General features: G+C 47.8%; 1 protein-coding gene across 18 annotated transcripts in view; it reads left to right on the forward strand.

Annotated features, from left to right (window-relative positions):
- The window catches only part of LOC116941326 (actin-binding LIM protein 1-like), a 126,214-nt gene that overhangs the window by 96,734 nt on the left and 4,778 nt on the right, over nucleotides 1–24,702 (forward strand). For 4 of the 18 annotated variants that reach the window (XM_076066319.1, XM_076066311.1, XM_076066320.1 and 1 more), the window contains exons 8-22: nucleotides 217–275; nucleotides 664–735; nucleotides 1,707–1,838; nucleotides 2,819–2,957; nucleotides 5,249–5,353; nucleotides 6,859–6,906; nucleotides 7,445–7,651; nucleotides 9,366–9,454; nucleotides 10,080–10,221; nucleotides 11,385–11,417; nucleotides 16,425–16,480; nucleotides 17,158–17,212; nucleotides 20,016–20,048; nucleotides 20,600–20,674; nucleotides 22,082–22,162. In XM_076066319.1, coding sequence (XP_075922434.1) covers nucleotides 217–275; nucleotides 664–735; nucleotides 1,707–1,838; nucleotides 2,819–2,957; nucleotides 5,249–5,353; nucleotides 6,859–6,906; nucleotides 7,445–7,651; nucleotides 9,366–9,454; nucleotides 10,080–10,221; nucleotides 11,385–11,417; nucleotides 16,425–16,480; nucleotides 17,158–17,212; nucleotides 20,016–20,048; nucleotides 20,600–20,674; nucleotides 22,082–22,162 — 1,326 coding nt within the window. The remainder of the gene's footprint in view (nucleotides 1–216; nucleotides 276–663; nucleotides 736–1,706; nucleotides 1,839–2,818; nucleotides 2,958–5,248; nucleotides 5,354–6,858; nucleotides 6,907–7,444; nucleotides 7,652–9,365; nucleotides 9,455–10,079; nucleotides 10,222–11,384; nucleotides 11,418–16,424; nucleotides 16,481–17,157; nucleotides 17,213–20,015; nucleotides 20,049–20,599; nucleotides 20,675–22,081; nucleotides 22,163–24,702) is intronic. The other 14 variants (XM_076066308.1, XM_076066309.1, XM_076066314.1 and 11 more) reach the window with 14 other exon arrangements.

A 24,702-nucleotide genomic window follows, 5' to 3' on the forward strand; every position in this document is an offset into this window, starting at 1 on the left:
TCTAAATCACCCCACGTGGTTCGCGTAACCCCCCCCCCCGCCCCCCCCCCCCCCACGGGTTGAGAACCACTGCAGTAGAACTCCGTGCGGTCCGCGAACAACCCCCCGCTGGGTCATCGTGCCCGGCGTGATTTAATAACCTCGCTCCTCCTCCTCCTCCTCGTTTCTCTGTGGCCACGTGGGGGCTACCCGCGGTGGCTACCCGTGGTGGCGCAGGCTCCTCCGTGTGGCATCCGGACTGCAAGAAGGCGGCCAGGGCCGAGGAGCGAAAGCGCGTGAGTGCGCGCACGCACGCGGGCGGGCGCATGCCACCCACCGACACGGGCAGACGCATGGAGCATGGAATGATCTCGCGCGCCACAATTATTTGCACACCGCCCCCGCCGTCCGTACAATGCAAAAATGTTGAACCGTGTTGTTGTCGTCTCCAGCGTGTGCCACTGGCCAGGTTTGTGCACGACCACAAGGCGGTGGTTCTCTGTGGCAGAGCAAAGGTTCTCTTAATGCGACCAACCTGTGTTTTGGATCGACGCCTCACCCACATGACTCTCACCCTCTCCAACCACCCCACCCCACCCCACCTTACCCTCTCCACCCACCCCACCCCACCGCCTGCCCCTCCGTTCCTCCACCGCCTGCCCTTCCCTTGCACCACGGCTCCAGCGAGTCTCGGCTGAGAGCATTCCTTCCCGGCCCAGCTCCAGCATTTCAGGCTCCCCGAGCCATTCTCTCTACGTGAGTGCCCCACCTGCAGCATGCGCGGCAGTGCCTGACCTGGCTCGCCGAGTGAACACCTCCCCCCAGATTTAGACAGCTCTTCCGGTGAATGGGGGAACATTTGGTAGCATTTAGGACTCGTGGGGCTGTAAAGTGTTGCTGTGGTTATAGAGTGAATATGCCGACACGACCTGCCTAGCTACTTCATTGTTTGTCCCCTTGGCCTGCCACTCCATGCTACACGTTTTCAAAATCGTCCAACTGTTTTGTCTTCCAATTGTGTTCTTGTTGTTATTATTGTTGTTGTTGTTTTGTTCGCATTTGTATGTATTAATAACGAGCGTTGATCTTGTTTTGACGCGTGTATAAAGGGAAATTTAGTTTAGACGTATATATTTTTGCTCCAGATGCAATTGACACACAATCGCTGTGTGCTCCAAGTGTGCGCATATACGACGTCGTGCAAGCATGCCGACAAAGTTGCACCCGTGTTTTAAACGACACACGAGAGAAACGCGTTCATGACTCCACGTAGTGGTTGCTTGCTGATCGAACCACGCATTTTTGTACGCATCTCGTCGTTTGGGACACCGGGTTTGCTTTCACGTGTGCGGCTTATTGGCGGTTTGAGCGTTGTCTAAACTGCAGGTTAGCTCCGTTGCTGTGTGTCTGAACGTTGTCCCCCCCCCACCACCCAATGTTTGTCGCCTTGTTTCATGTGTGCCTTCCTTCCCCTCCATCCCCTGCCGCCTCTCCTCCCCCCACACCCCCCCCCCCGGGCACTCTGTGATGGTGGGGGGGGGGCACATTTAGTCCACGCCGGTGCTGGTATCTCTTTGCCGACTTTGCCCGGTGGGGGTGCGGTGTGTGGTGGTTGTGTTCTCTGCCGTCGTGGTGGTGGTGGTGTCGGTTGGGTTGGGGGTGTTGGCACTGGTGGGTGGTGACGGTCAAATCTGTGGATCTGGGGGGGGGGGGTGGTTACCAACCAGGCACGAGTGGACAATGAGGCGATGGATTATAAGGACCTTGCAGCCATCCCGCGGGTGAAGGCCATTTACGAGATCGAACGACCCGATCTCATCACGTACGAGTCTCGCTATGCTGGGGAGAGGCTAGAGCAGGTGTGTGCATGCATGCTTCCATGTTCGTTTCCCTTTGCAGCCTCCCCGAACCTGTCACGGCACGAGTGCAGGGACTCTGCTGCATCAAATTCACGTTGGCACTGGCACCTCTATTTCACTCCGTCTGGCTCGCCTGGCAGGAGCAGCTGGTTTCTGGCTGAACGAGAGCACGAGCTTTTTAAAATCCTCAGCATTTGTGATGTCTAATTTTAATTTGATTTGCTTTGTCAACTCAAATTTGGTCTTAAGTCTCAGTGAAGGAAACAAACAATGTGACAGGTTTAAGGGGCTACAAATTGGATTGACTTTATAGTTTTACTGCATTTTTAACACTGCAAGGGCACCTGGGAGTTGCCAATTCATTCGATTAGGAATTCCCAGCTCCCTGTGTATAAAATATGATCATTTAAAATCCCACCCAAACACCATTCATCAATGTCACGATAACCCTTACGTTGTAAATCCTGTAGGATTTCAAAAATGTCTTTTGGGGCCCACCAGGAATTCCAAATTCCTGTGGCATTATTGCACCACATAGGATTATAAAAAAAAAAACTGAAAATAAATTTCAGTTTTGGTTATGAACCTTTGTGGAGGGCGGGGGGGTTAATATTTGTAATATAACTGTGAACACCCTTGTCACTTGTAATTATGCGTGCATACAAGTGCTTTTTCTTGTTAAAATTATGATTTTTGTTATATGAATATGATCACCCCCCCCCCCGTGTTGAGGAGGGCAGCTGAAGGGAAGGACAGATGGAGGGGAGGGCAGCTGGGGGGAGGGCAGCTGGGGGGAGAGCAGCTGGAGGGGAGGGCAGCTGCAGGGGAGGGCAGCTGCAGGGGAGGGCAACTGGAGGGGAAGGCAGCTGGGGGGTGGGCAGTTGGATGATAGCCAGAGTGTACGTTGCACGGCGTTGAAGGGTCAGCACTCTTATGGTGACAGCCTTGGACCCTCGCCCTCTTAACCTCCCCCCTCCTAGGGCCCAGTGGAGGTGCATGAGAGGCTGGAGCGACGATCCTCTAGTCACGGCACCATCAGCTCTCCCGGCTATGCCCGCCACGGGTTCTCTCCCTCTGCCACGCGATCGCCGCAGCACTTTCACTGCCCAGGTATCCCAGGTACCCATTCCCCTCTGATCATTTTCCACCGCAACCACCATTAGTTCCAAAGCAGGCGAAACCGTGACCAACATGGCCAAACTGTGATGTGCAGAGGTAGCAGAGGTCAGTTGAAGTAAGGTCAGGGGAGGGAAAACATTACATGTACAGCCTTGAAAATTGAGTTCACACGCCGCTGCTGGCAGAAGGGCTTCCACTGGAGGCAGCTCTAGAGAGCCCCTTGAGTGGGAATTTGGCCTATTCTTCCATGCTGCCGTGACCGCTTGGAAGAAGTGGGAGCGACAACACTTTACCCCGCCTGGTGTGTAGCCCGTGTATTTGCTGGACAGAGGCGGTGGGGGATTTAAGACATTATCCCATCGTTTCAACCGCCGTGCCGGAAAGTTTAATTAAGCCGGCGAAGTCTGGATTGGAAGTCCAGCGTGCAAACCGTTCACACCACAATAGAGGTTTTTCGGTTAGATCGCCTAAATGTGTCGTTAAACCCGCCACCACCCGACACAGCCAATGAGTAAGGGTTTGTCAAGTAAACAAAACATGGCAATTCGCAGCACGCCGGTGTGTTGGAGAGTAAACCCACAACATTTACAATTACTCTACAACACATCGGTGTACTGAACTAGCAACTAATTGCCATGTTTTTGTTTACGTGACAAACCTTACTCATTGGCTGTGTCGGGTGGTGGAGGGTTTAACGGCACAATCACATTCGCGCGATTTAACCCAAAAACCTCTTATGGATAATGTTGGTGGGACAATGTTAAGCATTCACACTACAGCGGCAACAATATGAATCGAGGGTCTTAAATGAATGCATCACATTCGCTGAGCTTTTCTCCTCTTTCGTGCCGCTGCACAGTTTCAAATTATTTGGAGCACGTGCACGCAAAGCGATTGGTCGTTCACTCGCTGTCCAGAGAAGCCAAATGATTTCATCCTTAAGCCTCGCTGACTGTAGCTTTGCTGCTGCTGCTGCTGCAATACCATGTTTACCAACGGCAGCTTCACATCTCTTGAAGAACGAGGTCATTCCAAAGAGCACGTGTAACGCAGTGCTTGCGCATACTTTCCGAGCGACCCATGCAAAGATTGAACTCTCTGCATTCAATGCCAAACATACGGTTGGGGAGTTATTGGCCATGGCAGCTTCGTTATGTTATGGTAGATTCTCACTAATGTGGGCTTGCCTCCCAGGTCACCGTGGCATTCTAGCGGCTTGCACCACGTCGCTTTGATCACTGTCGGGGCACCGAAGTCCATCGTGGCTGTTTTGAAATCGGCTTTCACAGACCATCGCCCAAGTGGTGTGAACCAAATTGCCGCAGCCAGTGTCTGGAGCCGCCAGAACAATATCGCCTACTCAGAAGTAATTTTGATTTCCACGTATTCACAATGTATTTTGCATGTGATGCAGCATGCTACTTTTTACATATTGTGCTGTATGGGGGTCTAACAATGCGTCGATTAATGTCCAGGCTTGAGCTCCTGTGATATGCATTGAATAGCACCTGTGAGATTTTTTATACGTGCATGTACTGAGTTCACATGACCACTAGAGGCGCTACCATTGATGGCAATGTTAACATAAATTTAATTGATTCTTGGAATTGAATCGTGGCCTGAAATTGAGACAGTTAATCAAATCGCCAGGGTCAAGGGGTGAATTATCGCACCGCTACACTACTGGGTATATCGTGTTTTTTTATTTTGTGTTTTATTACCAATGCAGTTTCTTTTTTATGTTGCTCATTTTTTTTCTTTTCCCCTACTCCTCTATCTCCCTTTATCATTCCACCAACCACTGGCCTGGTCACTATGCAACCGTCCCTGACACACCGCTTCTCACAAACACTCTGACTGTCTTATTCTTAGTTCTTTCGGTAAAGAACTAAGAATATGAATTACTGCAGTCACGAAAGCTTTAAATCAAAATTTAACTCTGACTGTCTCTTTAAATTCATATCTTCCTCCTCATTGCATCACTGTCTGCTTTTGCTCCTCTCTTTATCTCTAATTTACCCCGCGCATTACGATCCGTTCACCTTTTTCTCAACACATCGATCCTACTTTATACATCTGTTGTTTCCTCTCAATTTCCTCTCCCCTCCCTCCTTCCCTCCCTCCCTCCCTCCCTCTCCCTTCCCTCCCTCCCTCTCTCCCCTCCCTCCCTCCCCTCCCTCCCTCCCCCCTCTCTCCCCTCCCTCCCTCCCCCCTCCCCCCTCCCTCCCCCCTCCCTCCCCCTCCCTCCCTCCACATCACGTTGACCCCCCCTCCCCCTGTCCGACCTGGAGGCATGATCACGACAAGTACACACAGCTCGCCCTCGCAAAAGCGGTCCCTAGGGCAGTCGCCCTCCCCCCGCCCCCCCCAGTCTCCCAAACACTTTCACCTGCCAGGTATGACCGCTCCTCTGCCAGTGACCCCCCCGTAGATATCGCAGTTCGCTTTGAGAAGATTGGATTTTTTTTTTTTACAATTATTATTACTGTACATACAATAATAATAAAAACGAACCCCCCTCCCCCCCTTCTTATTTGTCTAACGTACAACTACTAATTGCGGCAATTACCCGCAAAGTTGCTTGGATATTAATGTTATTCTTTGTTTTATTCATTTCATGAGCATTTAGAGTCATTTGGCACTTGGTGGATGTCACCAAAGCAAGCATTCATCCCTGAACGGAACATTTCATGTGGAAATTGCATGCTCTTACGCACACAATGACCGCATATGTGCATATGCGTGTGTGTGCACGCGTGCGCACGATGGTCACACCCGAGCGGCGGCGGCGTGCCGATTGCTAGCGCTGACATTTGAGGCATTCCATTTAGTCGAGGGTTGGAGGGTGGATGGAGTCGGGAGATCCGTACCCCGCAGGTTGGCATCAAGTGATTTGATACAATCTGGGGGGGGGGGGGGGGTGACAATGAGCTTCTGGTATTGGATAGCGGAAGCACCGTCAGACCTGCGGTTCAGGCTCCACCATGCCTGGATTCGCCTCCCCCCGCTGCCCGTGGCCTTTTACAAATTGACTTTGGTGACACCGCTCGCTCACTCGCTCGCACGCTCGCGCGTGCGCTTCGTTACCGCCACGCGGGCCCAAACGCGACCGCTTCACTAAGACCCCTGGCACAACGGCGCGCCAAGCGCAGACCAGAGCCTCGCTTCACAATCGGCGCTTAGCAGGGAGTGAGAGAGGTAGAGACACTCGATTTTCGCTGTTTTTCTCGGCTATCTCTGCCGCTCATTCGCCTGATCCTCCCCAACCCTCCTGCGTCTCCTTGATCGTCTCCGCTCACCACACCTCATCCCTTTCCCCGCGTACCTCCCCGCCTGCCATGACCCCTTTTATGCTGCGCTGTGGAATAATCACCGAGTGGCCTGACCCTCGTTGTAGCTGACGGCTGGTTGTTGCTGTTCACGTAGGGGTGGAGCGTTTTTTTTTAGCTTTGTGTTAAAAAGCAAAGGACTGCACTGTTTGCCCACCAGAGGGCGATAGCATTATTCAGGATCACTGCTCGCCTCTGTGTTCTGATGCTTGAACGGCAGATGCCGTCTTGCTGACTTCTAAAACGTCACCTAATTTTACGGATTTTAAAGACACTCCGGAAAGTAACGACGTAGCTTCCAACCGTGCTCAGTGACAACAAAGTTATCCAAAGCTAGTCTCACACAAGCACTCACACCTACCAGGACATAGGATACACCCCCCAACTCTCGCTTAAACAATACAGGGGACGGGGTGGGGGGGAAGTGTAACTTACAATCTGAAGAATACGGCAACAACTTTATACATGAAAGAGTATGGCGTTAGTCATTAAGCTCCTTGCATTTGTTTATTTCGCTATTACGATACACTGATGTTCATTGATTCGCCGTATATTTTTGGTCCGTTGCGCAGAAGACAGCTCCAACATTTACAGGAAGCCGCCCGTCTACAAGCAGTACGGTAAAGTTGACATATTCCATTATAAGAACATAACACGAAAGCTTTGGGGAGTATTTGTTGGCCACAGCTCATAAATCAAATATATGGCCATGCCTCGTATAACCTTAAGGGGAAAAACCGGCCTCCGCTATTGCCATGTGGAATTTTCACAATTTTGATTATTGATTATCGGCTGAGAGTAGCGATTGCAACGTCCCCTTTACTCATTCGAGCAGTGGAGACTTTTTCACAATTGCCTCAGCAAGCTCATTGGCGCAGGGAAATCTGAAAATTCCCCTCCTAGGTTGGCCAGGGTAGCTCAGAGGTTAAGACTGCTAAGCTGGCATCACCAAGATCCTGGTTTCCAATCCAGGCATGCACCTCGAATTAAATCGGGTTGTTCCAAGTGCAGTGAGTTGATGGTCTCGGTCCATTAACCGGTGGCTGCGGAATTAAAACATCACTTTAAATTTAGCTCTGCCCACAATCAATTTCCACCAAAACTTTCAGCTGTGAGAAATGAAAATTATAATTTGGACTCTTACGCTTGGAACATTAGAGCCGTCGTCACTGTTACCCGCTGCTGCCGATTCTGCCGCCGCTGGGCGCGCAGAGTCGTCGATGATGTCGGGGCCGGGCGGTCGTGTCGTCGGGGAGGACGTCATCCAGGCGGCCAAATTCCCGGCGGCGCACGCCCCGGATCCCGCACTGCCCGCCAAGATCGAGACCGACTACTGGCCCTGCCCCCCTTCTCTCGCCGCCGTCGGTGAGGCCTTCCCCGGCATTGATGCCTCTGATGGGCGTGGACGAATAACGGGGGAGCCACGGTGGCGAGATGTTAATTACCTCGCCCGGTATACAGGAGGTCGTGGGGGCGATCCCGACCCTGACGATGCCTGCTGTATATTTTGGAGTTTGCACGGTGTGCTCCCCGTGGTCGCATGGATTTTTTCTCCGGGTCCTTCCGGTTTTTTTCCTTCCACATTTGTGTTAAGAGTATTTGGCTGCTATTAATTTCCACGTGATGATAAGCCACTTCGTTGAGCAATCATTTGTGGCCAGGTCGCTTCTGAAAAATAACTATATAGCTTAGTGGGCCTGACCTGATAAAATAAAAAAAATTGTCACGTTTAAATACATTTTAGCTTTTACACGATGAGGTGGTTTATGAGTCACGCTAACACTCGATTGAGTCTGTGTTATTGGAGGTCGATGAGTAATGACAAGATTGTGGCATGGTTTGTGTTTCAAATCAGCTGTCGGAGATCTCCCCAAATAACACGAAGCCGCTAAACAAAAGGGCTCAAATGAAACATGTTTATTTTCTACTCTTAGAGTGCCTACTCCTACGCGTTTTCGGGCATGTTTCTGGAATGTGCGGAATTCGCAGGGTGGCTCCGTAGTTTTCTCCTGCTCAAGAATATGAGTTGTTAATGTTTCCACATACCAGGCCTGAGCTGGTTCAAACGTAATGGCAACAGCAGTTATTTCTGCTCCATGTGTACATACATACATAACTAATTTATGTCTCCGTTTCTTCGGATGTCACTGGGGCTTTACCAGGTCCGGCCTTAGGGGTGGGCAAGATCGGGCAGCTGCCCAGAGCGCAAAGCTCCCCAAGGAAGCACTGAGAATACATTCGTAGAGAAAGCATTACAATTTTCACGATTAAAAAAAAAATGTGTCCTGAATCGTGTATCTAATGAGTAACACACGTGCACATGAGTGAAATGAAATATATAAATGACCGTGGATTACTTTCAAAGGGTGCAAAAAAGACGATTGATCTGGCCAGAGTTTGCATTATATATGGTCATGGGGCTTACTTGGTCACCTAAGCCAGTATTTCCATAAATCTACTCCTTATGACCCACCAAAATGTCCTGTAAAGTTCACAAATTTACCTTCATTCAAATATAAATGAATTCACTGAACACTTCACGTTCTTGAACATTCATAAACATATTCCATGTAAAATTTAAGGGAGTGTAGATTCCAATGTGCGTGTGTATATTACATTGTGTGGGACATGTTTAGCAGTCATCACGCACGTGCAAAATGTAACGGGATCATTATTATTCAATTTGTAAAAAATATTATCAATTCGGAAAACCAGATCGAGGTTCTACTTATATGAATGCATAATGAGTCTGGATTAAATAGCGCGTTGACCAGGGCCCCCATAGCTTGGATATAATATTCATGCCAATAACATCTGGCAACCCAGCAGAATTCGTTTTTGTAACAAAGGCTGACTCTGCCGATGATACCCAGAAGGTCTAAACCGCTCCACAATCTTCTGGGTGCAACAAACGCTGCCGGACATAACCGACGCTGGAAAGAAAATAGGCCGACTGACTCACGGCATGACTTTAATTTGTATGTCGGGGACACAGAAATGCTTTTTACCCTCATTCCAAGTCTGTGATTGCTTCTCCGTTGGTGGTGGGGGGGGGGTGGACGGTGTTGGGTGGGGACAGAGTGGCGGAAGAACAGGACCATGCACGAGGAGGAGGAGGAGGACGAGTCAAGGCGGCGTCGAGTCGTTCACGAGCAGGAGATGAGCAAGGTAGTGCACTCCGCACTGTGAGTTTTTTTTTTTATATAGCACCGGGAGTTTTAAAAAATAACTTTCCGTGAAAAAAAAACGAATCCCGATTCAGAAATTATTTCAACTCCAAAAAATAAAACGCAGATAAGGATCGGTGTTACGTTGAAAAAAACAAATGGTGTCCTTTTATTTATCTTTTTTTTTATACCGGCCATGTTTACTGAGATGGATCGTGGCTGATGTTGACGGTAATCACTATGAGGAAAACAACAACAACAACAACGGTAATCACTATCGTCAATGACCAACGACAACGCGGTATTCTATCAATTGGACAGCATCGTTGGACGCGCCAATATTACTCTCCAAATAAGAACACGTGGTTGGCATACACGCCCTGCTGCAAGCAATGCAATGGGGGCCACCCCCTGTTGTCCATTGTTCTTTTTCAACTTCACCCGGTACCTGCGGTGCCCATTTGGCCCCACAGCCCCCACCCCCCCCCCCCCCTTACCCGGTGCAATTGCACCGCCTGCATACTCCGATGGCCACACCGCACGCACAACCCCGCTTGGCATTCACCCGGACGCCGCGTCGGGTGACCCGCGTCGCGTCCCCCGCTCCGCCCCGCGGCCGTCGGCAGGTGCAGTCGGGCCTCGGGCGGATGATCCTGCGGGAGGAGATGGAGAACCAGCGAGAGCTGGACCCGCGGTCGTCGTCACGCACGCCCTCCGCTTCCAGCGAGCCCTCGCAGCGCACGCTCTTCGACTCCCCCGTGCATGCGTGTAAGGCGTTGCATTGCTCACACGGCTTCGTCGTCGTCGTCGTCATCAGCTGTGGATCGGAGCCACTGCTGCTGGATGTGTTTAGTTTGTTGTCCTTCCCCTGCACCTGCAATTAGCGAGGTTGGCTACGTATGGTGCGAAAGAGGTTCGACGTAGACACGCACATATAAGGCCTTACCAAGCGGTCGCAAGTCGGCTCGGGCAGATTATTTTTCGACTGATCAGAGGGCAATTGCAAAATTAGTTTACGGAAAACATTAAATGGATATTAGGTGATTCTAGTTATTCGTGTATAAGCGGACAAGGATATATGTCAAAAAAAGGTTTGTAACGTACGTGCATCTCTTCACTCAGCCCTCCTGATGGTTTTGCTTCTTTATCTCACCTGGCTCAGTGATGCCACATGATGGCACCATACAGGTATAGCCAAGGTTGTTCCGTGGCATGGTTCAGTATAGCTCACCTGCTCTACTCCCATCGGATGTATTCACATATACCGTGTTGGGCCAGGTTGCAACTTGCAATTGGAAGGTTGCAAGTTCAAATCCTTTTTTTGGGGGGCTGACCCAGCCCATCATTACCTTTGAGGTCGATAAAATAGCTACTGTACCACTTTGTGGGAAAGTCACCCCTGCCCCCATTGGATTGTGGAAATTCCACCACTGGCTGAGGGCTGTAAACAAGATAAGAGCCGTGCCTCATTGCTCATCTGAACACGAACTAACTTTTGGCTGCTGACTTTAACTGAAGGGTTTCTGCCACGGTGTTACCGGTCAGCGCATGTGAATGGGTTCACTGGATCACCACATTTAGTCGATCGGCAGGTCGTGCGTGGCGGGATAAAGTGTGGGCACTCCCACCTCTTCCAAGACGTCTGGCCCGTGTGGAAGGGTAGGCCAAATACCCTCAAGATGGAGCTCCCGTGACATAGCAAAACCCCACAACAGTGGTGTGAGCAAGCAATATCAGGGCCGCACCTTTACCTCTTTTTTTGACTTGACTACAATTGAATGTGCTCGGTAAGATAGATCGTTTGGAGCGGGAATTTTATTTTTTATCGGAGAAAGGTAAGGAAAGGAAAAAAAAACTGGACGTTTTGGCCGGCTTGCTCCACATATTTTATCTGCCTGTATCAATGTTCTTGTGGTGCTCTTTTTGGAAAGCTCCATCAAGGAGTCTGTGCCCTGAGGAGCAGGGTAGGTACCCACGGTCATGATGGAGCATTGTGTCTTTATCATGAAAAATCAACGTCTCGTCCTAACTTGTGCGCGTGCGTGCGTGCGTGCCTGTGTTTCATTCATTGATGTCGTGCTTGTCTCTGATTATTCAACGGGGAAAATGACGGAAAGGATTGGCAACACTTTGTTTTTGCTCGTCAGTCACGTGTCCCTTTTAAACGTATTCGATGGCAAATTCAGTAGCTTTAAACTGCAATTTTACTTTTGCAATGACCGAGTGAAGCATGCCATTGGAAATAGTAAATGTTCTAACAAACCCCTTCCTGATTAGGATATTCTAGGGACAATTAAATGACTGCAGTGAAGCTCTCTTGAGCTCCCTCTTTTGAAGACCCTACCGCCAGCAGGGGCGTTAAGCTATTAATTGCAATGCATAACCTTTGACATCTACGTTAAAATTAATGTTTTTTCCCCCCGATAAACACTGAGGCCTTGATGTTGCAAAAATGACGAGTAAATGAAGTGTTGCCAATGTGTAACGCAGATGTGAATCAGTCATTCACTGTGCTGTCATATGGGTGGTGACCACATCCGCTGCAAACGGTAAAGATATGATCAACCCTAGAAGTTGTCTCATCCAAAACGAATTGAAAGAGCGCCTTTCACATTTTGGCCTGGCATTGTGCACATGTGACAAAGAGAATGGCATCAATGTTGGAATGCGTGCCACGGCGTAATTTTGACACTTCTAGGGGTGAATGTATTTGGCTTTTAGAGGGATTTCCAATTCACATTGATATTAATTCACGTGCACACCTGTGAGCAAGACCATGATTTTGGAATGAAAGCCAAGGTTTCTGTCTCTGGGCCACGGCTGGGGTCTGTAACACAAGGTCACCTCCGTGACCATTAATACATGGGCAGGACCAAGGACCATGTCTGTTTGTTGGGGGGACATTTTTTTTTATCAGTGTCTTGACCCTTTGGCAAGGAGCACTGTTTATCCACGGCTAGCTGAGACAATTATAACTCTTTTCCACTGCAGAATCAAGCCATACCGGGGCCATGCCGAGCCAGCCCGACGTGACTCAGGAGCAGTCCCGGATTAAGCTAGTGCGGGGCCTGTAGCATATGTTATAAAGGGGCCCTAAATAAAAAAAAAAACACTTAAATATTAAAACACACAAATTTTTAACTTGCATAGTAAAGTAATTGCATTTTTTCATTTGCTATACAGCCAGATAATACGACAAATCGCTAACCTTAAACACCCAGTCGTTCATAAAAGTTGAAGGCAGTATAGTACTATAGTAATAGAGCAATGCAGAATCAATGGACCGGAATTTTTAGCTTGAAAGAATTTAGCGTAGGGCCCTTGAAAGTGCAGGGCCCATAGCATGTGCTCCTTTTGCTACTAGGATCATCCGGCACTGCTCAGGAGTTCCCATGTATTTATTGCCTCACTGCAGAAGCCGAGCCGCGCCATGCCAATGCACCGACGTCACATGCCGTGTACGTGTCGACACGCGTGTAGACGTTGCGGTGGCGCCGTCCTCGGTGTGCACTGACTCATGTCACGTGCTCTGTGAAAGTAGAATGTATCCCTGGCCAGCGCGTCACGGTTTACTTCTGCCAAATAGCCAGTGGAAAACCATGCCTACATTGAGGGCCCACGCTGGCTTGGCTCGGACGGGCTAGTGGAAAAGAGGTATATTGTTGGGAGAATTGCCTTAACCCTTATCTTTCCACCATGTGCATGAATGTATACACATTTAACCTTGGTTCTAGCCTTACTTTTCAGCTCTAGTCTGTAACTCTGAACAACTCTGGTCTTGACCTCAGGCCCTCCGTGCCGAGTGCGTGTCTGTCGTGTCCGTTCGCATTGGTTGGGCATTCGTGTTTTGGCATGGTGGTCGCAACTGCTGACTCTTGGATGCAGTTTTAGAACGATTTCCAATCAACGGGCAGCGGTTTGTACACTTGCACACACACACACGCACGTCTTAAAGTTACTTTACACAGCTGGTGTGGCTCTCGTTGAGTTGTCTTTCACTCTCCATGGACATGGTCAGACCCCCGTGATATTTCGTTACAGCAGCGGTTCTTAACCTGGGGGGCATGTAGGTACAACTACTTTTTTTCATCAAACCTACGTGTTTATGAACATTATACGTTTAGTTTTCAACGGTTGACAACCAAAGGGGTGCACGGCTGCATTAAAGGTTAAGAACCATTGCTTTACAGCGACCAGGCAGGGTAAATATTATCAATCAATCAATAAATATTTGTAATAGCGCACTTCACATGCACAAAGGCATATTGATGGAGTGCTTTACACATAAGTACATTTACATGAATGCCCAGCACTTAGAATATAAACATGCAAGACGTTTAGTTTGTAAGAACAAAGCCATGTACCCACTGTGCTGTAAGAGCGGTTAACAATGCAACGATTTGTCTATGAATATATCATTTTATGATTGCAAATGTTCATTGAAACCGACGTGTAAGAATCAATGATTTTGATTGAAATAAGTTTCATGTAACTGGTGCACATGTGTTTCCACAGTCACCACAGTTCACCACAGTCCTAAATACAGATTACATTCTTGATTTGTCACATTGAGAATAAGCTTCGACCAAACTCAGTGTCACGTTGCAATTAAATATTGCATTACAGAAGAGAGCTAGAGACGGTTTTATATGCATGACCAGTGAATGTGATGTTCATTATCGCGTAAACTTGGCGATGCATGATAATACATATCGCACTTACAGCAGACACAGATGTAATTAACTTACAAGCCCCAACATTTCAGAAGAAAGGGTTTCAGTGAAACCTTATATTTAGAATAGTTAAAACCTGAGCTCGACATATATCAAGGAAATCAAGAGGTCCTCAAGAGTGATACAGGTTTTATGACTAAAAACAGACTGAAACTAAATCGTAAAAATAACACTTTATGCCGTTTTTTTATGACCAAAGGCAAAATCTGAAAGCTTGTAAGTCTGCAGTACAGGTCTCTAAAAAGTAAATATTCACGTAAACAAAACATTTTATTTGTAAGTTAAAATACAAAAAACACAATATTTTTAACACAACTCAGTTTTTGCCGACGCGTTTTCGGACTGGTCGTTGGTTTAATGGACATCTGTGAAAAAGAGCTTCATAGCTCATCAAATTCCTCCAGTATAAACAATTATTCTGATATTGCGCAGGCCCAGGGAGAGTCTTCATTGGTTTAAAGTGCAGGCCCAGGGAGAGGCTTCATTGGTTTAATGTGCAGGCCCAGGGAGAGTCTTCATTGGTTTAATGTGCAGGCCCAGAGAGAGTCTTTGTTGGTTTAATGTGCAGGCCCAGAGAGAGTCTTCGTTGGTTTAATGTGCAGGCCCAGGGAGAGTCTTCATTGGTTTAATGTGCAGGCCCAGGGAGAGTCTTCGTTGGTTTAATGTGCAGGCCCAGAGAGAGTCTTCGTTGGTTTAATGTGCAGGCCCAGAGAGAGTCTTCATTGGCTTAAAGTGCAGGCCCAGAGAGAGTCTTTGTTGGTTTAATGTGCAGGCCCAGAGAGAGTCTTCGTTGGTTTAATGTGCAGGCCCAGGGAGAGTCTTCATTGGTTTAATGTGGAGGCCCAGGGAGAGTCTCCGTTGGTTTAATGTGCAGGCCCAGAGAGAGTCCTCGTTGGTTTAATGTGCAGGCCCAGGGAGAGTCTTCGTTGGTTTAATGTGCAGGCCCAGAGAGAGTCTTCATTGGCTTAAAGTGCAGGCCCAGAGAGAGTCTTCGTTGGTTTAATGTGCAGGCCCAGAGACAGTCTTCGTTGGTTTAATGTGTTGGCCCAAATAGAGTATTTGTTGGTTTAATGTGCAGGCCCAGGGAGAATCTTCGTTGGTTTAATGTGCAGGCCCAGAGAGAGTCTTTGTTGGTTTAATGTGCAGGCCCAGAGAGAGTCTTCGTTGGTTTAATGTGCAGGCCCAGGGAGAGTCTTCATTGGTATAATGTGCAGGCCCAGAGAGAGTCTTTGTTGGTTTAATGTGCAGGCCCAGAGAGAGTCTTCGTTGGTTTAATGTGCAGGCCCAGAGAGAGTCTTTGTTGGTTTAATGTGCAGGCCCAGGGAGAGTCTTCATTGGTTTAATGTGCAGGCCCAGGGGGAGTCTTCGTTGGTTTAATGTGCAGGCCCAGAGAGAGTCTTCATTGGTTTAGTGTGCAGGCCCAGAGAGAGTCTTCGTTGGTTTAATGTGCAGGCCCAGAGAGAGTCTTTGTTGGTTTAATGTGCAGGCCCAGAGAGAGTCTTTGTTGGTTTAATGTGCAGGCCCAGGGAGAGTCTTCGTTGGTTTAATATGCAGGCCCAGAGAGAGTCTTTGTTGGTTTAATGTGCAGGCCCAGAGAGAGTCTTCATTGGTTTAATGTGCAGGCCCAGGGAGAGTATTCATTGGTTTAATGTGCAGGCCCAGGGAGAGTCTTCATTGGTTTAATGTGCAGGCCCAGAGAGAGTCTTCATTGGTTTAATGTGCAGGCCCAGATAGAGTATTCGTTTATTTAAATTGCAGACCCAGTGAGAGTCTTCGTTGGTTTAATGTGCAGGCCCAGGGAGAGTCTTCATTGGTTTAATGTGCAGGCCCAGGGAGAGTCTTCATTGGTTTAATGTGCAGGCCCAGAGAGAGTCTTCATTGGTTTAATGTGCAGGCCCAGATAGAGTATTCGTTTATTTAAATTGCAGACCCAGTGAGAGTCTTCGTTGGTTTAATGTGCAGGCCCAGGGAGAGTCTTCATTGGTTTAATGTGCAGGCCCAGGGAGAGTCTTTGTTGGTTTAATGTGCAGGCCCAGAGAGAGTCTTCGTTGGTTTATTGTGCAGGCCCAGAGAGAGTCTTTGTTGGTTTAATGTGCAGGCCCAGGGAGAGTCTTCATTGGTTTAATGTGCAGGCCCAGGGAGAGTCTTCATTGGTTTAATGTGCAGGCCCTGCTGGCCACGAGTAGTGGTCGTTTTTATGAGTGCCTAAACTAACATGCACTCCGCTGCTGTGTGCAGGGTCTCCATCCAAGTCTTCTTCCCTTCCAGGTTATGGAAGGAATGGGCTGCAGCGGGTAAGGACATTAGTTCAACTTTCATGTTGTGCTCTTGATTTTGGTTTGCGTTTTGAAAAAACGCTTTCTTTGGTTTCACTGCACAACAACAAACAGCAGGGCCGCAACGACGCTGGCAGGGGCCGGCGATACAGAGGGGGTGGCATCGCAAAAAATACAAAGTTGAAAGCCGCGGCCTCGGACAATGCTTTTTGTAGTGGGGGGGGGGGCTACGCCAGCCTAAATGAGGCACTCGGGAATGATAAACACTCATTACTGGCATGCACGAGGAGTGCACGCACCGCGGCCGTTTATCATGGAGTGTCTGCCAAAGGTCAGACTGCTCATGTAATTCAGGAAACGGGGAAAAAAAACTATTGGCTCTAGCCTGGAACTACAATTAATGGAACTATAATGAATGCCCTCATCTCGGTTTTATTTTTACACTCCGCACAGTTTGGCTATTTCCTTTGCCACTTCCTGCTGACCCCAAAGGATACCGTTATCTTCACCGCAATTAGCCGATGGACATGAGGAATTTGAGGGACTGTTGAGAATTGAACGTATGCGATTGTCAAACATTTTCTGTTTAAATTTCCTTTATTGGAACCACAATTAGTAGCCCCTCTTTTTTGTACAGAAACGTATCATTTGGTAAATTAACGTGTCCCGTGCCTTATGCTCATTTGCTCCTACAGCCCCAGTCGACAGATTTCCATCACGTCCATGGAAACTGTTACCAAGATCCCCGAGGTGAGACGAGAGGCATTCGATGATAACACCGCACGTATTACCTTTTCTTTTCATCATGTTTGTTTTGCACAGAGGCATCCGTTTTCCACGCAGCAACAAGTGACGCAGCCTCGTTCAAGAGTAAATCTGAGAATCCGTCGTGATCCAGTTGACGTCATCTGCTCCGTGCTTCACAATTTCCCCCAACGTCGTTAATTTCCCTTAGTCACGTCTGACGTAGTGAAATGTCTTGTAAATTGCTGTTGAATTTAAATTGTGTTTTAAGGTTGACCTTGTCATTAAAACTCCTATTCCACGTGAATATATCCCAGATATGGTGGCATTTTAAAAAGGATTGCATTACTGTGAACCAAGTGGGTGATCCAGTGGTGAGCACAATGCGCTTTGAACCTGACACACCCGAGTAATATTCCCAGATGTGGCTAGCGTCATTGGTGAGTGATATCTGACCAGGTACAGCTCTCCCTGCCCCAACCAACACCTTCGCCTACCCATACTGACCAGCGTGGTGAAGTATGGTCAAACACCCCTCCCCCACACTCGACATGCCGTGGGAAGGCGTTTATCCTGTAATGGCTCGGTAACGTGTTGCAAATTAGAATTAGTATTACTGTTATCATTCTAACACACCGAATGGATGTTATCGTGTCCTTTAAAATAAATGGTTACAATGCAGTCTATGTTTAAATAAATATAATTGCGTATGTTATGATTATTTGACCTGAAAAAGGTGAGTACTGTTGCATGTGCTGGATAACTTACTCCGCGTGTGCTTGTGTTGGAGGAAATCGGTGGTTTACATTTCGTCGTTTGATGCATTGAGAAGTGTCCATTTGTTGAAAATGCATCGTTGCGTGTGCACATTCTGTGTTACATGAAAAACATTCCACACAACGGGTACACCCGCCCGCCTCCCATCCGCCTCGTGTACGCCTTTGGTGGACTCTTGTCGCAAACGCAAGTCGCAGAATTTAGGAACGTAAATATTTAATTCGTTTCACGCTGCACAACAACAACAAAAAAACAACCTTGCAATTTACCAACAATTCTCTGAATTTATAGAAAAAGCAATTAAAAAAACGTTGGCCACCTTTTGAAAAGCCGTGCATCGCCGCGCTTTGAACTCGAGTACAATGCTGCTCGTGGAAATGTACACGCAGAGCCCTTTTGTCAATCCACCGCTGGATGAGGGTCTCCGCACACCACGCGGATCGTGAGGGTTATGTTCAACCTTCCTTCACCACGCTGGTCAGTGCGTGTCGGTGTACGCGGGAATCGTAGGCGTTGGATCAGAGCACCGTAAAGAATGGATTAAAATGTACTTGCAGATGTAGTAGATTTAGGAATAGGTTTTACCCTTTTAACTGGCACAAAAACTGACACCTTTATTCAAGGCATCATGTTTGCAATAACCACAACACAAGCAGTCAAAATGCAAACAAAAAAAGACAACTCTGATAATAATATGCACGGTCCTTGAATTTGATTGGTCCACACCCGAGACAGCTTTTCTTAGAGCCCTTAGTCTCCATTGGTGTTGGACCATTTTGACTGCTTGTGTTGTGGTTATTGAAAACATGACGCCTTGAATAAAGGTGTCAGTTTTTGTGCCAGTTAATAGGGTAAAACCTATTCCTAAATCTTGTTTCTGGCAAAGGAGGTCTCATAATGATGTAGTAGATTCACGAGTATTGTCGCGGTTTTTCGAGAGACCAAGCAACTCTCACTAACTGCCTCTCATTTGTTTTTTGTTGTTTTGTTTTCCTGTCCTTTGTTCCTTTTCGTTGTGTTTGGTTTGATTTCCCTTCTCATCTCCTTCCATGTAGATTGCCAGGTAAGGGGACACTTCCCTTTAACTTAGGGATACAGTACTTTGCAAACACAAAAAAATACAGTATTGCTTGAGTCAAGATAAAAATTTTAATCATTTGGTTACCCTTGCAAAGCATATATGACACATTCTATAAGTGCCATTGATTAAACAGCGCAGAATCTTTAAAATCAATCGAGTAAAACATATACGAATAATAACATAACAATCCCCTTTCCTATTTCATGTTTCATCCGATTATTTTATGTGTCATTACCATAATGTTCTCCGGCACATACCAGTCGTCTTTGGTGTCATTTAATGTATAACGTTAAATGTTTATGATGGAAAGGAAATGCAAATGCTCGTACAGTACTGTAATGCCACTACTGCCAATCGAACCGGCCGGTCACTTTTGATGGCGGCGCTGTCAGATGTTGTGACGGCTTTGCCACATTGCGGGGCGTCTTGTGTTTTCTAAAAAAAATATATACGTGCCGTGACCGTGTGCGGCAACGCTTCACAGGGCCCACGCCCTAGTGCCATTCGTCCCATTAGCGCAGTTTAATGGCTTGCGGGGTACGACGGCAAGGGCCGCCTGTGTCTCGACAATCGGGCTGCGGCATTTGCCTAGCAACACCTGGCCAACCCGCATAAATGTGACTGCCGGTGAGACCCAGAAGGTCAAAACTGATCCATTGTGTGCTTGCTTTAACAAACGTCGCCGGATTGCATCGGTCTTGAAAGCCAAGAGGCCGATGGACTGAAACACATTTGTATTTATTTGTAGCGACAGAGAACGGAGTTCTGCTTGTATATGCTTTTTTCCCATAATGCATAGTGCGTTTCTGTACTAATAACTTGGTGCTCGGTTGAGATTCGCGTGATCAGAATGGGGAATTGTTGGTAGGCCACTTAAAGGCTGCACTGTTTAGCGTCTGGGTGCGGCGAGATTTTCTGATGTTGTTTTTCTCGATCATTACTATTTGCCAGGTGCCACCATCGACAATAGAGGAGGCTATGACGGTTCGTGGTGCTTTTATTTTAACTCATAACTTATTTCTTTATCGACACGTTGTTGTATGCATGTTGAACTTCTTCCACAGCGTACGTAGCCAACCGTGCTAATCAGAGATGTGAAAATGTGGTAAAATAAACCGTAGCCAGCTGCTGCGAATATGCGAATTGGTCTTGCCACACTGCAGTACGCTCTTTGCTGTTGCCCCCATAACGCCCGAGCGTAATCAGTGCCAATTACATTGGCGGTCACATCTTCATTCTATTATAGCGCTGTGGGAATGCCTTGTTTATATACGACCGCACTTCGAGAAAGCTGTTCGAAGTTAGTGTGGGAAAAATAATTTAGCGCGGGGCCGCAGTGGATTTATGCCACGACCGTCGCGTGCGCATTGCGTGTACGCTCGTGCACGCGAGCGTCGCGTGCGCACGGTGTGGGCACACGCGCGCAACACTCACGTGTGCGCACGGTGTGTGTGCGCGTGCGTACACACACCGTACACACGCACACGAGTGTCATGTGCGAGCCGCCGCAAAGAGCCTTCCGCTTTGTGCCACAGCCTGCTGCGGGCGGTGGAACACGGGCGTCCCGAATGGAGAAAGGCGTGTCTATGCCAAACATTCTGGAGCCAAAGGTATTGCGAAAATTCATCGTTGTCATCATCATTACCGTCGGCATCGTCAGCCATGCAAGTGTGGTTTTTCTGGAGATGGGCTGCCTGTTGAGCGTTTCTTCTCACCACGCACTGCTATTTCAGATATTTATTTTCATTTTACCAGGTAAGGCACACTGAGCTATATGCAGGTCTTTTTCAGAAGCGACCCGGCCACAGATGATAGCTCAACGAAGTGGCTTTTCAAGTGCAAATTGACCAACGCATGTTTCTAAATGTGGAGGGAAAACCGGAGGACCCAGAGTAAAAATCCACGCGACCATGGGGAGAACATGGAAACTCCAAATATACAGACATCAAAGTCAGGATCGAACCCACGACCTGGATACCATGCGAGGGAGCTGCCATATCACCACTGCGGGCATCTTTCGAAGCAAACTTCGATGACGCCCTCGGTAGCGCATGGTGAAAGCTTTGAGAGAAGAAATTCCCAACACGCTGCGATACCTTACGTGTGTGGGATGTTTAGCAATCATCGGGTGCGACAGCGTGCAACGAGCATGTATGCTTCAAACGAGGTACATTTGTTAGCTCGGCAAGACGCACCCCTCGTAGGTCGCAAGGAACGGAGCTTGAATAACCCCGGCAAAAGAGAAGGAGGAGACAGCTATTGGGAGAGCATGGGAAGGGAAAAATCCCATAACTCTGTCCCTGATTAGTTCAAATGGATGGCTTATGGGGCTCCCCTTCTTGGTTGTGTTAGCGTGGGCACCGTCTCTCTGCAGGGGATTTCGCTGTAAAAATTCCTCACATTGCCTCCATGAGGCTATTACTGGCAGCAGTTTACTCATGTCAGCAGGGAGTTTGAACATCACTTGGCCTGCTGAAATAAACCCATTTAAACTTCGTCATTCCTCGAAGAACAAATATGTTATCGAGTGAGACCCGCCTTTGTAACTGTGCGAGGTGGTTAAAGTATCACTCGTCAATTTAAGGTGCTTGTTGAGAATGGTACAATATGACTGAATGGGTATTATGTGGTCACGAATACTTTAAATTTACAAGGCTTTAATAAAAAAGGGTATATTGAAGAAGGCAGTGCTACTAGGGATAATGCCAAATGTTAACGCACTACATACTGCATATGTGCCCCAGTGGACATCCATGCAAGGAAATGGAGCGATTAAAAATCAGCCATTGTGCAGAGGGCTAGGTGGATTATTGCATTGCGGGATTGTGAGAGATGGCGATGGCTTGGGGGCGGGGGGAGGGGGGGGAGGCCTTCATCCAGCAGTGGAATTTATCATGTCTGACGAAGGCGACATACTTCATTCATCCACTACGCGTTACCTTTCAGCCTTATCCTAAGCAGTGGATAGAGCGCGGTGCCTGGTATTTCCAAGCTGATTCCAGTGCACGCTCCCGCAGATATACCCGTACGAGATACTGATCGTTACGACTCGCGGACGAAGCAAACTACCGCGCGCCGTGGACAGGACCACTCTAGAGGTGAGTGGCGGCACACCACGTGCGGCACGCCACGTGCGGCACACCACGTGCGGCACACCACGTGCGGCACACCACGTGCGGCACACCACGTGGCGGCACACCACGTGCGGCACACCACGTGCGGCACACCACGTGCGGCACACCACGTGCGGCACACCACGTGCGGCACACCACGTGCGGGTGAATTTATTTTGTCATTCAATCGATGTTCAGTTGTACCATTCTTGACTGCCCCGGCTCAGTTAGCTCGCATAGAGAATTCATAATAAAGGTTTTTGGGTTAGATCGCGTTATTTGTAAATGTGTCGTAACCCTCCACCACCCGACACGGCCAAACAGTAAAAAATGTGTCACGTTTACAAAGGACAAATAGTTCACTGCTTTAGCCCACCGGTGTGTTGAAGAGTGAATCAACATCATTTTCAATTTGAGTACGACGTTTCGCTGGTAATTACATCCAGCATCATCGGGCAATTCGCGAGAATGGTAAAGCCCTCACTTGCTCCCGGTCTTAAATAGAGCAGCAGGGTGACGTCATCATTTAACTCATTCCGGTGCAGTGATTTGAGGCGGAGGGGGGGGTATTGTAATTATATAATCGATTGGTAATCAGTCAATGGTTATGATTAGTAATGAGTTGTAGATTAGTAATTAGTTGTAATGTGTGTTATTGTGATTATATGCTACGTTAGTAATCCGTTAATTAGTATGTGTTTCCCCTATAAGGAATTGTAGTATGTATTATTTAACAATACGCTTCCAAGCCGCACTAAGCCTGTAGCTGTCAGTGCGATTAAAGTTATTTCTATTTCTCTCAATTTCAATGGATTCTCTAATTAGTCTTTGCCAGTAATAATTAGTTTGACACAACACTTCAACGTTATCAAAATCAATTGAGTGTCCTTGTTGACAAACATGTTCTGCCACTGCCGACAGTTGTGTTTGAGATAATTGAATATTTCTTTGGTGTTCTTTTCGTCTCATGCTGATGTTACATCCCGTCTGTCCAATATAGCATCTGCCACATAAACAGTTAATCCGATATACACCTTCTGTTAATAATAATGTAGGTAAGTCGTCTTTAGTGTAAGATACTAGGTTTTGAATGTTGTGTACTGTACCAAATCTTACTATAATGTTTTGCTTTTGAAAAACACGGGCTAATTTGTCAGTTACTCCTGAGATATATGGAATTTTAATTGTTTTAACAATCTGATCACTTTCAGCAGTGTTGCCTTGCGATCGTGATTTGTCATTCCGTGCTCTGTTAATTTGAGTATTATTGTAGCCATTCTGATTCACTCTTCAACACACCGGTGGGTTAAAGTTGTGAACTATTTGTCCTTAGTAAACGTGACACATTTTTTACTGTTTGGCCGTGTCGGGTGGTGGAGGGTTACGACACATTTATAAATAACGCGATCTCACCCAAAAACCTTTATGAATAATATTGGTCGCGAAAGCCTACGTGTTAAATCGCATAGAGAATGTATGTTTTTTTTATGGGAAGGTGCCGTCTTACCTCATATAGTTGGGAATTTAAATGCACGTGTCCACTGCTGGATGAGTGCCTTCCCCTCGAGTTACTTCGCCACGCACGTCAGTGCGGGTTTGAGGAGGTGGGGAGCGCGGGTGTCGGAGCATAGAAGCGTAGTACAACGACGAGCTGTACTGCACTGTCGTTTTCTGATCGCCATGGTAGCGCCACAGCTCCGTAGCCACCCATGGCAACCTGGTGTGCATGGTAGGCACCCATCCATGCTTTACGCAGGCTGAAATTTGCTTAGCTTCTGAGATCTGATGGGGTTGGAGACATTACGGGTCATTCGGTTAATTTGGGAGTTTGGATATTAATACCAAATTGCTTCTCAGTAGCAATTGTATTTCAATTACATGGGCTAACTGTAATTGAACATATTATTTGGGTCTTTCGGTAAAGTCACGCAAATAGGTTCAAATTAATAAAAATAAAATAAACAAAAAACTACAAAAATATGGCGACGAACTTGAGCAGCACGACGGGGATCCCAACTCCAGCAACAGCCCCGAGGTCCCCCACAGGGGCCCCTCTTATACTCTCAGCGTGGCCTGGCTCCGCCCCGGCCACGCCCCCTTTCTGGAACCTACCAGCGGGTTCCGGGTGGGCCCCTTCTGTGACCTTTCCCCTTGATGCTCCTCTCGTGTATATCGTGGCCTGCTGACGTCAGGACTGCCGTACGCCGCAGATCCCCTTTTTTGCCAGCAGCCAGCGCTATGCCACTGCAGTTGTACACCGGTACAATTGTCACGAGAGGTGGAACCGTTCTCCTCCCTGCGATTCGCTGAATTGTCGCACTTCGGGGTTGCAATTGAACTCGAGCGTTGATTCCATTTTTCAAAGTTGCGGTGAATGGCAGGTGCCGCAACTCGCGGCTGCACGGGCGATCTCAATTCGTCGCGCGTGGCATACGTATCAGACGGGTCATTCTGTGACTGTATCATGGGGTTCAGAAACAAGGATGGTCAATGCATTGTTCCCACCCCTATTTGTCAACAGTCCG

The sequence above is a fragment of the Petromyzon marinus genome, chromosome 11 (genome assembly GCF_048934315.1).
Source record: "Petromyzon marinus isolate PM22_M1 ecotype Great Lakes invasive population chromosome 11, UKy_Petmar_22M1.pri1.0, whole genome shotgun sequence".
NCBI classification, from domain to species: domain Eukaryota; kingdom Metazoa; phylum Chordata; class Hyperoartia; order Petromyzontiformes; family Petromyzontidae; genus Petromyzon; species Petromyzon marinus.